The sequence below is a fragment of the Corythoichthys intestinalis genome, chromosome 19 (genome assembly GCF_030265065.1).
Source record: "Corythoichthys intestinalis isolate RoL2023-P3 chromosome 19, ASM3026506v1, whole genome shotgun sequence".
Taxonomy (NCBI): domain Eukaryota; kingdom Metazoa; phylum Chordata; class Actinopteri; order Syngnathiformes; family Syngnathidae; genus Corythoichthys; species Corythoichthys intestinalis.
The window spans coordinates 928,028-942,950 of NC_080413.1; the positions used below are offsets into that span (position 1 = coordinate 928,028).

At 39.8% G+C, this 14,923-nt stretch overlaps 1 protein-coding gene across 3 annotated transcripts in view; it reads right to left on the reverse strand.

Annotated features, from left to right (window-relative positions):
* The window catches only part of galnt14 (UDP-N-acetyl-alpha-D-galactosamine:polypeptide N-acetylgalactosaminyltransferase 14 (GalNAc-T14)), a 70,911-nt gene that overhangs the window by 26,119 nt on the left and 29,869 nt on the right, over positions 1-14,923 (reverse strand). For all 3 annotated transcript variants that reach the window (XM_057823399.1, XM_057823402.1, XM_057823400.1), the window contains exon 3: positions 5,385-5,483. In XM_057823399.1, coding sequence (XP_057679382.1) covers positions 5,385-5,483 — 99 coding nt within the window. The remainder of the gene's footprint in view (positions 1-5,384; positions 5,484-14,923) is intronic.

Consider the following 14,923-nt stretch of genomic DNA (forward strand, 5'->3'; position numbering starts at 1 on the left):
GTCAAACTCCGCCTATGATAACGATTACTAGAACATAACGAAACGAATGCCAGTTTTTGTCTGACAAGACGACGACGAAAATAAAATTTGACATTTTTTTCTGTCATATGTTCTCAATGCGTGACATTTTTAGAATGTACGTGGAGGCAAATTCATCAACGCATGTACAATTAACGGAGGGCAATCTATGAGAAAGAAAAAAAAATCATGTACGTTATCTCCTCCCAATTTCTAGTCGAGATCAGCAAATAGTCCATTTTCGTAACTTTCTAAAGTGCTTTTAAAGCTTTCTTGTGGGCGCGCGTGCGCCTAATCCTTTTAATGTTTTAATTTTGCACTTTAGTAACGGTGGTCTGAGAGAAAAAGATAAAACCTGCCTTGTCTCTTTCCATTTAACGGGATAAAGAAACGTGGCTTTGATTCCTCACTTTTAACGGAAGACGCGCTCGCTCTCTCCTTGTCGATATCTAATCAAGCCGCAATCTGGCAATCGATGGTATCGTCGGAGAGCGATGACATCGACGCGGCGTCGCGCGCTGATGTTTTCTGGCCAAATCTCGGCACCGGGAAGCGGCCGTTCGGTACCGTCGGCGCTTTTCACGGGCTGCTAAATCATACGGCAAATTAAAAAAAAAAAGAAGAGAGCCGCGCTTTCCCTCCGGTGCAAAAGTCATCTGCTCGGTTATGATTGTTCTTCGTAATCATCTTATTATATCGGGATTGATCTCAGTCCACGTGTTATTCAGCTATATTTATCCCGTCGCGATTTGAAACCGTAAGCAGATCTTCTGGAGAGCCTGGCTTTTAGGCTTCGGGCTTCTTCCCATTGAGTTTGAGACACATTTTTTGTTGATTTTGGCGTTCTTACTTTCGATTTGGGGACAAGTAATGGGCGCTAAACGCTCAGTCTGTTTCGACGTGGAGGAAAGTTGCTCATGCAGGGAATGGTATCGTTTCTCGTATTTACTGTTTGACTGTTTGTAGTACTCAAACACACCCAATATCGAATAAATAGCACCTATACCATATAGGAAAACAAGCAGAATCTATTTGCCATAGGGCATAAGAGATACATGACGCCTTCTTATCATTGAAGCACAACGTGCGTGTCATGCAGCTGACTGAGCAAGATTGACGCTGACTACCAGGTGATAGGCAAGACATCTACAAGCTCCTGTCTGCAAACATCAAATCCCGCGATCAGCCCTTCAGGACAGTCCAGAACAAATGGCGGGACGTCCTGCACTACCACAACACCTGATAACAAAAACAACTAAATTTGATAGCTCGGCGTGCCCAACCCCCCACCTCAGTCGCCTCATTAACCATGACCCAGCAACGGTGACACACGAACTTGACCGCCCGAATCTGCAAGACCCAAACACACCCCTCTTCCTGCCCACAGCCCGCCTAGCGAGAGCCTTTAAAAGGACTGAATGTTTAATAAACCATTGTCATTTTTTTCTCGGGAACCTTTTTGTTGTCTTGTGATATGGTGACCTTGGATCCTTGGGTCCCTCCGTGCTGTATGATTGCTTTCGACTGAGAATAAATTCTCAACTTGTGCTTCGAATCCATTTTCCAGCTTTCTGAATGGAGTCAGTACAAGGGGTTAAGACTAAGGTGAACGCACAGAGTTTGGCCTTTTGGCCGGATTGTCAGTGTCTCGCCGGCCCGGGTCGTTGGAGCTGCACCAGCTGGAGCTGTCCGGCGGTTCGGCTGGCGTGAATCGGTAAATCTGGCTAAAATGACAGATTCCTTCAACCTTTACTTGGGAACATCTCTAAATAAGGAATTTTCAGGCTATGACACACCTCAACGGGGAAAATATTGCCTCTTGTTACGGAACTAATTTCAGGATACGAGAGGCAAAACACAGTACGGGCTGCAACCCGCAGTTCCCAGAATTTACGGAACCTAACATAAGCCCTTTTAATATACAGTGGGGCAAATAAGTATTTAGTCAACCACTAATTAAATTAAAAACCCAATCTTTTTCACCTAATTCTGATCCTCTTAAAAACGGCCCGATTTCCGATCACGTGATTGGATCGGGACTTCTCGAGTATGAATGAGCTACAACGAGGCAAAACAGCCCCGCGTGCCAGGTTGGATTCCCCGGCGGGCCCTGGCTTCGGCACCCCCGAGTTAAATGTTTTTCAGCCAATGAGTTTAGCAAGTCAGCAAGAAGCTTCTTCGCACGGTGACCCTCAATCTGTGCACCATCTTTCTTTTTTTTTTTTTCCTCTCTCATTTTGATGCTATCAGCACACTCGCTGGCTGGCTGGAGTTCAGCTCATTATAAGAGCCCGCGTGCAGGGAGCGACTCCCCGTCATTATGGCGGAGGACATTGTGCGTGTGTGTGTGTTGAGTCCTCCCCTGCTGGCCTTCTTAAAGGTCTGCACTTTTCAAGCAATTAAAAGACAATCTGTCTCCCTGGGACACGCCGCTCGCTCCCTTCGCCCTGCCTCACTTTCACGTCCGCTCGGGAGCAACCGCTATTTTGCCGCCTTTTATTTTGAGCGTACGAGCAGATATTTATTTTTAGGAGCCTCATTATTTTGGTGTGTAAAATCCTACATTTGCATTATTGATATGTTGAGGCGGAGTTACAATCTTGAATTCTCTTTCACGCGCGCCATCTAATGAGTAACACAACTCATAGATGGTGCTCGCAAAAGTACTTTTGTGCTTTAAAAAAAAATTTAAAAAAATCTGCAAAGCTGAAACCAACAGACTTTTAACATATTTTGAAAACATTTTTAAAAAGTAAATATTTTTTTCAAATAATAAAATATATTTGGAAAATACAGTGGTATGAAAAAGTATCTGAACCGTTTGGAATTTCTCACATTTCTGCATAAAATCACCATCAAATGTGATCTGATCTTTGTCAAAATCACACAGATGTAAAAACTCTGCTTCAACTAAAACCATTCATAGGTTTTCATATTTTAACGAGGATAGCATGCACGCAATGACAAAAGGGGGAAAAAATAAGTGCCTAAGGAGACTTAAAGAACAATTGAAACCATTTTTTACCAAACAATTTTAGGGGCAGTTTACATGGCGACTCTGCGACACAAATGAGTTGGGGACTCGCCTTGTGTGCATATGGTGTCGGCGAAGACGCAAAATTCTGAATCCTGCCTCGAAAGGGGAAGAATTCGATTGCGGGGGAATGAGAAGGGCTTGCTTCGCATGCATATCAAAGGCTACTGCCGCGCTGGACCTGCGACGATAACGTCAGCACTCGTACACGTCACATTGGGCGTGTGCAGCGGTGCTATTTAACATTAAAAACTGCAAATGGCGGAACGCTGGCTTTAATTGACTGTTTTAATAATATTTTTACATTTAAATATGTTGAATGTTTCCATTTTTGTGCCTTTTGGAGCAAAAGGAAAATGCCACTGCTTCGAATGGGCGGCCATGTTTTCTTCCGGGCTGAGGAGCCCCGTGGGGTCAAAGTTCATCATTCGCTGTCATCTTGTAAATCTGCACTGCCCCCTAGGGCCTGGCATGAATACTACATCGTTTTCATGCGGAATTGCGATATTGTTCGAATGGAAACGAAACCATGTAGATGCACATTTGAAATTTTTCGTCTTCTCGGAGAGTCATCATGTAAACGGCCCCTAAGTCAGGTGTGTGCACAATTACCGATTTGTGATTTAAAGCTGCCCTGCCCACTATAAAACACACCTGGTAAGAATTGTCTTGATGAGAAGCAAGGTCTGATGTGCATCATGGCTCTGTCAAAAGAGCTGTCTGAAGACCAGCGATCAAGGATTGTCCATTTGCATAAAGCTGGGAAAGGATACAGAACCATCTCTAAAAGTCTGGATGTTCATCCATCGACAGTTAGAGAAGTTGTCTACAGATGAATAGAGTTTGGCACTGTTGCTTCTATCCCAAGAAGTGGCCATCCACCAAAGATGATGCCAAGAGTTCAGCGGAGAATACTCAGAGAGGTAAAAAAAAAGAACCCATGAGTGTCTGCTAAATACTTACAGAAATTACCAGCACAGTCCAATATCTCAACTATATGCAAAACTATGGCCAAGAATGGTGTTCATGGGAGGACTCCATAGAGGAAGCCACTGCAGTCAAACAAAAAACATTGTTGCTGTTTTAATGTTCGCAAAAAGGCACTTGGATACTCCACCGAAGTCTTGGCAAAATATTTTGTGAACTGATGAAACCAAAGTGGAATTGTTTGGGAGTAACACACTATGTCATGTGTGGAGGAAAAATGGAACAGCTCACCAACATCAACACCTCATCCCTACTGTGAAGCATGGTGGAGGCAGCATCTTGATTTGGGGCTGTTTCGCTACTTCAGGGCCTGGACAACTTGCCATCATTAATGGAAGGAAGAATTCAAAAGTTTTATGAGGATGTTTTGCAGGAAAACCTGAGGCCGTCTGTCAGACAGTTGAAGCTAAAAAGAGGATGGATGCTGCAACAAGACAATGATCCAAAACACAGACATGAATCAACTTCAGAATGGTTTCAGAAGAACCGAATACACGTGCTGGAATGGTCAAGTCAAAGTCCAGACTTGAACCCTATTGAGATGCTGTGGCATGACCTAAAGACAGCCATTCATGCCCGACATCCCAGGAATCTGACTGAACTACACCAGTTTTGTAGAGAAGAATGCGCCAAAATTAGTCCTGATGGATGTGCCAGACTGATCGGCAGCTACTTAAAGCGTCTGGTTGAAGTTATTGCTGCCAAAGGGGGTGGGGGGGGGGGGTGGAAAATATTAAACTGTGATGGTTCACTTACTTACCCCCCCCCCTTTTGTCATTGCATACTGTCCTCATTAAAATATGAAAACCTGTAAAAGTTTGGCTGTATTTAGTTAAAGCAGACACTGTTTTTTCATCTGTGTGATTTTGACAAAGATCAGATCACATTTGATGGTGATTTTATGCAGAAATGTGAGAAATTCCAAAATGCTTGACATTTTAAATATAAATTACAAGTGAATTAAAAAAGATTTTCTTTTTAATTTTAAATCTTTTTTGAAAAATATAAAAAAAATTATACTTTTTAAATATATGAAATAGAATAATTTTTTTTCTTGATTTTTATTTTAAATCTTTTTCTAAAACACATGGGGAAAAAATAATAAATCAGTTGAAATTAGAGAGTACTTACTTTTTCGCCCTATATATATATTTTTTTAAAACAGACACAAAAACAAAAAAGGTATATTTCTTTTTCAAATAATGTACATTTTTAAATCAAGTTTTTTTAAAAAAAGGAATATTTCCACTTTCCCCCTTTTTGATTCAATAAATAAATAGAAGACAATGCTGAGTGTTTGTTGGTCACCAATTACTAGTAGAATATTGGTTGATTGACGGCGTACCTCCTGACGGTGCGCAGCAGGGCGGAGCGGGCCTCGTTGTGAAAGGTGATGATGATGGAAGCCGGAGGGAGGTTGTCGTCGTAGCGCGCGGCGCCGCACCTGCCCGCAAACACACACACAAAATCCTTGGAAAACGCCCATCCGTCTCGGCCGGAAACACATTCGTCTTTCCAAAGTGTCACGCGTGTGTTCACGCTGCAGAACATGAATTATAAATGAGCAGCCAGCTCATTAAAACACAACAATGTGAAAGAAAAAAGACTGAAAGTGCAGGCGGGGAGGGAGGGAGGGAGGGAGGGCTGGCTGCATGCCTCCGCTCGCTCGCTCGCTCGCCGGATTGATTTTTCTTCTTCTGCCAGAAAAAAAAAGATGGATGCCCGACATTTGCAAACAAAACCATTATCTTTCACAGAGGCTTTCGGTCCCCAAATCGACTGTCAGTGACCCCAAATCATCCAGGAGTCACCCCAAAAATCAACAGGAACCACCCAAAACCAAAAGGGAGCGACCACAAAATTTGCCCCAAAATCAACAAAAATGAACCAGAAGTCACCCCAAATTATTGAAAGCCACCTAGAAATGGCCCGAAATTGATAGCAACTAGCGCATAATTGCGACAAAAATCAAACCACGACCCCAAAATCAACAGACAGTGACCCCGAAAATCAGCCAACATCAAGAATCTACAGGTGACCCAAAAAGGGAATGACTCAAACCCAACAGGAAGTGACCAGAAAATTTGCCCCAAACTCAACAGAAATTGACCCAAAAAATGAACCAGAAGTGACCCCAAATATCAACAGGAAGTAATCCCAAAATTATTGAAAGCCACCCAGAAGTTACCCAAAATCGATAGGAAGTAGCACATAAATGCCCTAAAAATCAACATGAAGTGACCAGATAATTTGTCCCAAAAATGAACCAGAAGTAAACCCCAAAATTCAAATGAAAGTGACCCCAAAAAATCAGCAGGAATCACCCAAAACCAACAGGAAGTGGCCCCAAAAATCAACAGGCAGTGACCCTAAAATCACCAGTAAGTGACCCCAAAAATGAAACAGAAGTGACCCCAAAAATCAACAGGAAATGACCAGAAAATTTGCCCCAAAATCAACAGAAATGACCTCAAAAATGAACCAGAAGGGAGCGCCAAAAATCCGCAAAAGTGACCGCAAAAGTATTGAAAGCCACCCAGAAATGACCCTAAAACTATAGTAAGTAGCCCATAAATGCCCCAAAAATCATCAGGAACCGAATCTGGAATGACCCAAAATCAACAGGAAGTGACCCAGAAATGCCCCAAAATCAACAGGAAGTGGCCCCAAAAATTAACAATAAGTGATCCAAAAAAATCAAAGGGAATGAACCAAACCAACAGGTAGTGATCAGAAAATTTGCCCCAAAATCAACAGAAATGACCCCAAAAATGAACCAGAAGAGACCCCAAATCATCCAGGAATCACCCCGAAAAATCAAACGGAAGTGACCCCAAAATCAAAGGGAACTACCCAAAACCAACAGGAAGTGACCGTGAAATGCCCCAAAATCAACGGAAAATGGCCCCTAAAAATCAACCAGAGGTGTCCTCAAAAATCAACAGGAGGTGACCCAAAAATCAAAGTGAAGTCCCAAAACCAACAGGAAGGGACCAGAATATTTGCCCCAAAATCGACAGAAAGTGACCTAAAAAAAAATGCACCAGAAATGACCCCAAAAATCAATAGGCAGTGATCCAAAAATCACCAGAAAGTGACCCAAAAAAATGAACCAGAAGTGACCCCAAAATTATTGAAAGCCACCCAGAAATGACACAAATCATCCAGGATTCATCCCAAAACTCAAACAGAAGTGATCCCAAAAAGCAACAGGAATGACCCAAAACCAACAGGAAGTGACCCCAAAAAAACTGGAGGTGACCAAAAAAAAAATCAAAGGGAATGACCTAAACCCATCAGGAAGTGAGCAGAAACTTTGCCCCAAAATCAACAGAAATGGCCCCAAAAAATGAACCAGAAGTAAACCCCAAAAATCAAATGGAAGTGAACCCAAAAATCAACAGGAATTGACTGGTGAATGATCCAAAATCAACAGGAAGTGACCCCCAAAAAAAAAAAATCAAAGGGAATGACCCAAAACCAACAGGAAGTGACCAGACCCTAACCTGACCAAAAATGAAACAGAAGTAAACTCCAAAAATCAAACGGAAGTGACCCAAAAAAGAGGTGTACTCAAATATCAACAGGAAGTGACTACAAAAATCAACAGCAAGTGACCCCAAAATTATTGAAAGCCACCCAAATGACCCAAAATCGATAGGAGGTAGAGCATAAATACACAAAAATCAACAGGTATGGACTTGGGAATGACCCAAAATCAATGGGAAGTGACCCCAAAAATCAACAGGATGTGACCCCAAGAATCAGCAGGAAGTGACCCAAAATCGATAGGAAGTAGTGCAATAAACACACACAAATCAACAGGTATCGACTTGGGAATGACCCAAAATCAACGGGGGAGTGACCAGAAATGTTGCCCCAAAATTCAACCCCAAGTGACCCCAAAAATCAACAGGATGTGACCCCAAGTATCAGCAGGAAGTAACCCAAAATCAGTAAGAAGTGAACAAGATGGCAGCCAATGAGTTCATGGTCTTAGTGATTTTTATTTTTGACGTTTTGAATGGCAGATTTTCACGTCACGCAAAGTACTTTGCCTGGTTTCAAGGCTCCTCATTGTTTCGCAGCCTAGTCTCTCCTCCCCTCGCGCACAGATGGTATACATTCCTCCTATCGCATCCCATCATGCACCTCTCTGCCGCACTCGATTTATGCAGAGGCTCCAGCTCCGAGCGGCGATGGAGAGATAAAGGCCGAGCGAGCGAGCGAGCGCTAACAAAACGGCGGCCCCGACACGGGCGCTGACGGATGACTGATGTCGAAGCCGATAGCGACGCGCTGCTACTTCGTTTCCAAGTCAGGAGGATGAGGAGGACGTGATCGCGATGAGGAAGATAAAGACTCATTGGCCGCCATTGACCTACCGGAAACATCAACCGTTTTTACTTTCAGCACCCGTCACTTTGACATACGACAATGAATTAGAATACTCACAGCCAGCCAACGCATCGACAAGCCTCCTTCTGTCAGATCATTTTTAGTGGCTGCCATGGACACCAATAGATGTCCAACTCATTTTGCATGGAATGGGCTGCTGTTCAGGGGCAGAGCTTAGGGGAGTGCCCAGGTCTCTAGGGAGCCCTCTTGGATGGATGGATGGATGGATGGATGGATGGATGGATGGATGGATGGATGGATGGATGGATGGCTAGTGATAAATATAAAACCCCGCCCCCCTTCCCAGAGGTCTGGTTAACGGGTGTAAAGAGGGCAAGGTTGGGCAAGGGAGGTTCAAACAGAAAGGTAAGATGATGCTCAAAGCTGGAAAATAGTGTTTAAGTGTTAAAATATCTCTAATACACTCCCAACCACCTTTCTTAACTGGTTGTTGCCTGCAGAACGATTTCTACTAGCACTGCCCCCGCCCCACCCACCGGACATTCGCCTCGAAGGGCCCGTTTCTACTTATCTCACCTAGGCCCTGCTGCCGTGTATTGGTACCGAGTCTTAAATTGGCATATTTCCCAATGGAGTTTGGTTAGGCGGCATCGTTTTTTTCTTTCTTCCCCATCTCATTGGCCGCCATGGACGGCGATAGCGGGAGGGGCTGGTGGCAAAGGATTTTATCGGCAGCAAATGGGTTTCCTCCTTGTTTTCAGTGTTCTTCAAAGGGAAAGAAAGCGCTCGCTCGGCAGCCGTAACAAGAAGCCAGGGGAAGGACCCCGAATGTTTGTTTCTATTTGAATAATGAATTCCAAAAGCCCTTTGGAAAGTGCTATATATACTGTAGTGAGATTTCAGAAGAGTCTCACTTCATGAGTTGGACAAGATTAGCTGCCGTGATGAATCACCAACTATAATTAAGGAACAACTGTTGTCCGTTTTTGAATCGTTTGGAAACCTAAAAATGCTCCACAACCCTTTATTTCAAAACTCCTCATTTGTGCCTTTTACTAGTAAACATGGAAATATTATCCTCTTTTTAATTACATACTGTTTATATATTTAATATAAAAAAGTGTATTCCCTGTTCATTTTTTTCAACTTAAAATCATTAAATTGAAAAACTAAAAAAGGTAAACATAGGAAATATTCTCTATTTTATGTATTGAAAAATATTTTTCAATTACTATTATTATATTTTTTAAAGGGAAAAAAACTTTAAATATATTCCCTTTCATTTTTTCAACTTAAAATTATTGAATTTAAAAACTAAAAAAGGAAAAAATAGGAAATATTCTCTACTTTATTTCTATTTAAAAAAGAAAAACAGTAAATATTCCCCTTTTATTTTTTATGTATCTTTAAATAGTTGAATTTCAAAACTAAAAAAGGAAAAAACATTAGGAAATATTCTCGATTTTCTGTATTAAAAAATATTTTTCAATTTTTCTTATTAAAAAAGGAAAAAAGACAGTAAATACCCCTTTTTCATTTTTCTAACTTAAAATACTCAAATATAAAAACTAAAAAAGGGAAAAACTGAAAATATTCTCTATTTTATCTATTGACACATATTTTTCAATTACTTTTACTTTTTATTAAAAAATACATGAAAAAACTGTAAATACCCCATTTTCATTCATTCCACTTAAAACAGTTCAATTTAAAAACTAAAAAAGGAAAAGTAGGATATATCCTCTATTTTATGGATCAAAAATATTTTTCAAAAATTTTTTTTATTTAAAAAGAAAAAAAAAACAGTCTGTATTCCCTTTTCATTATTTTTTCAACTTAAAATACTTAAATTTAGAAACTAAAGGGGAAAAATAGTAAATATTCTATTTTATGGATTGAAAAATATTTTTTTATAATTCCTTTTTCATTTACAAAAAAGGGAAAAAACAGTAAATATTCCTTTCTCATTTTATCAACTTAAAACAGTTAAATTTAAAAACTAAAAAAGGAAAAAAAGGCACTATTTTCTATCTTATGTATTGAAAAAAATTTTTTTCTTATTAGAAAAAAAACAGTAAATACTCCCTTTTCATTTTTTAAAATCTTAAAATAGTTACATTTCAAAACAAAAAAAGGAAAAAATAGGAAATATTCTATTTTATGGCTTGAAAAATATTTTTCAATTATTCTTTTTTTATCAAAAAAAAAAGGGAAAAACAGTACATATTCCTTTTTCATTTTACCAACTTAAAACAGTAATATTTAAAACTAAAGGGAAAAAAATGGGCAATATTTTCTAGCTTATGTATTGAAATTTTTTTTCTTTCTGATTAGTAAAAGAGAGAAAAAAAACAGTAAATATTCCCTAATTTTTTCAATTTAAAATAGTCAAATTTCAAAAAGAAAAAAAAATAGGAAATATTCTCTATCTTATGCATTGAAAAATATTTTTCAATTCTTTTTTTGATTTAAAAAAAACAGTAAATATTCCATTTCATTTTTTAAACAGAGAAAAAAAGAACTTTTTTTGTCATCGTACAAGTACTTTTACACTTTTTTTTTTATTATTAAAACCAAAAAAGAATACACGGTCGATATTCTGTGGTTGTGCAGTCCTCGATGAGCCGATTCACAGGTCGCAGAGTATATGTTGTGATGCATAGCAAAAGACGGACATGAAAACACCCACCGACGGCAATAGAAGCCCAATCGTACCTCTCGGTTCAAATAGAGCGGAAGTCTATCGCCGTCGTTGGCAGTCAAAGAGTTCAAATCGACATGAGTCGATTCGCGTGAAAAATATTCACCGATTTGTCGCAGATCGACATCATTTTTTTGTGGCATCCCTAACGCGCGCACGCACACACGCGGAGCGAATACAAGCTCCGACAGCGCGTGTGGGTTCCACCCGGTGATAAATGAAGCAATACAGCTGCCGGCGCGGAGAATTGCGATGGTGACGGCGCGGGCTCTCGGCGAGCCGCGGCGGCGAAATGTTCATCTCCCTCACGCTCCGCCGCGTCGCAACAATCACCTGTCTGATTAGACGCGTTCAGAGAAGCGTGTACGGACCCGAGCCGAGCGCTAAAAGGTACGGCGTGCGTGACCTTTCACCTCGCAGCTTTTGAGAGCCTCTCCAGTCTTTCTTGTTAACTCATTGTCAGTGAAGACGGTTTGAATGAACTACAAAAGGCAAAAGCCATTTGACTCCCATACGATATACAACAGTTGCTTTAAAGGTGCTATTCAAACTGACTCATTTTACATACAGAAAAGATATTTGGTATGCACTCAAATCTGGCTGTTTTCCTTGTTATTTCAGCCAAAAGAAAGCCCGCTTTTTCTCGGACATTCTGGTTGTGACATCACAACCAGAATGAGTGATCACGTCTCGCTTTCTAGCGCTGCGCTCATTCGCTAGCGCATGTTGACGGCAACAAGAGAATAGTGCGCCTATGGATAGCATGCTAGCAACTCATTATCGGTGTGACATCGTTTCCGGTTAGGAGATTTTTTAGTGGGCATCTGAGAATGGTAAACGGTGTTATACTTCTGAATACCGGTGCTGTACTTCGGCAATTATTACAAAATATTTTTTTAGGGCTGTCAAAATGATCGCGTTAACAGGCGGTAATTAATTTTTTAAATTAATCACGTAAAAATATTTGACGCATTTAACGCACATGCCCTGCTCAAACAGATTAAAATGACAGCACAGTGTAATGTCAACTTGTTACTTGTGTTTTTTGGTGTTTTGTCGCCCTTTTATGGGTTTCAGCACCATGAGCATCGTGTAATTATTGACATCAACAATGGCGAGCTACTAGTTTGTTTGTTTTTGGGGGGAAAATTTTACAAATGTTATTAAAACGAAAACATTAGGAGGGGTTTTAATATAAAATTTCTATAACTTGTACTAACATTTATCTTTTAAGAACTACAAGTCTTTCTATCCATGGATTGCTTTAACAGAATGTTAATAATGTTAATGCCATCTTGTTGATTTCTTATAATAAACAAATACAGTACTTATGTACAGTATGTTGAATGTATATATCCGTCTTATCTTTCCATTCCAACAATAATTTACAGAAAAATATGCCATATTTTATAGATGGTTTGAATTGCGATTAATTCATTTTTAAGCTGTGATTAACTCGACTAAAAATTTGAATTGTTTGACAGCCCTTATTTTTTTTTGTTCCTTGTGACAAGATACTTGTCCATCTTGTTTATTTTGTTTCCTTGTAGCCCTTAAAAACAAAATCTTTTTCACCCAGGTCCGATTTAAAAAAAGATGTGCTCGGACTAAGCCTGAACGATATATCGTTTAAACATCGCCATCGCGATGTGCTTGTGCGCAATAGTCCCATCGCAAGCACGTGCGATAGTTTTTCTTTTTTTTTGATCCACATACGCCTCACTTTCTGGTCTGCGCACAGCCTCCTACCCTCCCTCTCCCAGCCTTTTGATCCTCTCGGTCACTGCGGCACAACGATGGCTTTGATCTGGCCAAAGAAGCAGACTTCACACGGGCATCTGTCAATCATCGTTTAACTTGTTAAACAGTTGCAAGGAAGCCGCGCTGGAATGAATGTGTGTACTGTGGGGACGTTGGAGACATTTAAATGCCAGAAGTGATCATGAGGAGTTTGAAATTTCTACATGTCACTTCAACGGTCAGAGCTAAAGTAGATAAACAGAAGCATTTAATAAAGCCAAGCATTTATCTGCTACAGTACTTTATTCTTGTTCAAAAATGATTTGGTTGGACAGTTATGTTTAAAACTTATCATCATTATGAAATTTGAAGTGCTTAAAAACCATTTATTTATATACATTTTTTAAATCACTTTGGGGGGAGTAAAAAACATGTCTTATACACGGTGACCCAAAAAAAAGTTTACACTGCCATAATACAACTTAAATGCCATGTTGCTATTTAATGATTCAATTAAAGCACTTTTTTTCAGTTTTATGCACCTTTTATATATTATTTACATTTTTGAATGTTGTAATTATCAGCATGGCCACGTAAAGATAAGTTTGCATTTTTTGGAAAAAAAGCATTAAAAATTAGAGATGTCACAAAGTGTCGGAATCGGCAAAAAAATATCGGCCATGCCTTTTTTCATAATATATATATATATATATATATTTTTTTTAATTAAATCGTTTTCTAATTGTATTTAACGTTACAGACATAATATGTTACACTCATCCAGAGTCTTTAGTGTAGGCTTAAGGTAGGGTTATCAAATTTATCCCGATAACGGCGGTAATGAATTATTTTAAGAATGTATCACGTAAACATTTAACGCAATTCATGCATGCGCTGCACGACCCACTCACGCATTGTCGCGCTCAATCTGTAATGGCGCCGTTTTACCTACATAGAGAGATAAAAGGCAGCATACAATGAGTAGAGTGAATTTTGGCAGCCTTTGGGGCATTTTTTTAATTGGCTAAAGCCTTACAATCCCTCTCCCTACGATTAGAAATATCATGGGAAGCAATGTGGGGAAGCAAGGTAGCAATTGATCTTTTCCTTAACACCTTATGTTATTTCCCAACGCAGAGAAGATATATCAATTGGTAGCACTACGCACAGTCATGGTTCCACTTCCCATTATGCATTTGGGCATGGCTACAGTATCATTTACTGAAAGCTCAACAAATACACTAGATGGCAATATTTAGTCACAATATACAAAGTCACATTTATCCTTTAAGAATTACAAGTCTTTCTATCCGTGGATCCCTCTCACAGAAAGAATGTTAATAATGTAAATGCCGTCTTGAGGATTTATTGTCATAATAAACAAATACAGTACTATGTACTGTATGTTGAATGTATATATTCGTCCAAGTTTTATTCATTTTTTTTCTTAATGCGTTGCCGAAATGTATATGATCGGGAACGATTGGAATTGAATCGGGAGCAAAAAAAAGCAATCGGATTGGGAAATATCGGGATCGGCAGATACTCAAACTAAAACGGTCGGGATCGGATCGGGAGCAAAAAAACATGATCGGAACAACCCTATTAAAAATATTTCCGGACCCGAGATTGTTGTAATTTTTTAATTTCGGACCCAGAGGATTTTTAATTCATGACCCCTGTACTACAGGATATTTAAGGGGGGGGGGGGGGGGGGGCACGGAACGTTTACATCTTCCTAGGGGGGCGTAACAGAAAATAATTGAGAAGCACTGGGTTAAACTGTCTGTGCTCGATTGGTAGGAACGAAAACAAGGACCCACAGCAGCCCTTGAGGACCCATCCTCTACTGTAGTTGATAAGACAATTATTAAATGGTCATTAAATATTTGCTTTTACCAATGAAGGCTTTGATAGTAGTATTTTCAATAATTTATTGCAGTAAGTAGTTTTTAGTGATTGATAGATCTTGACATGTTTGAATCTGCCTTTTCATTTTAACCGGTTTAATCTGGCCCAGTTTCACCATCAAGGACAAGCCACAGACATTGAGATCTAAACTGTCTGGGACATTTAAGAAATCA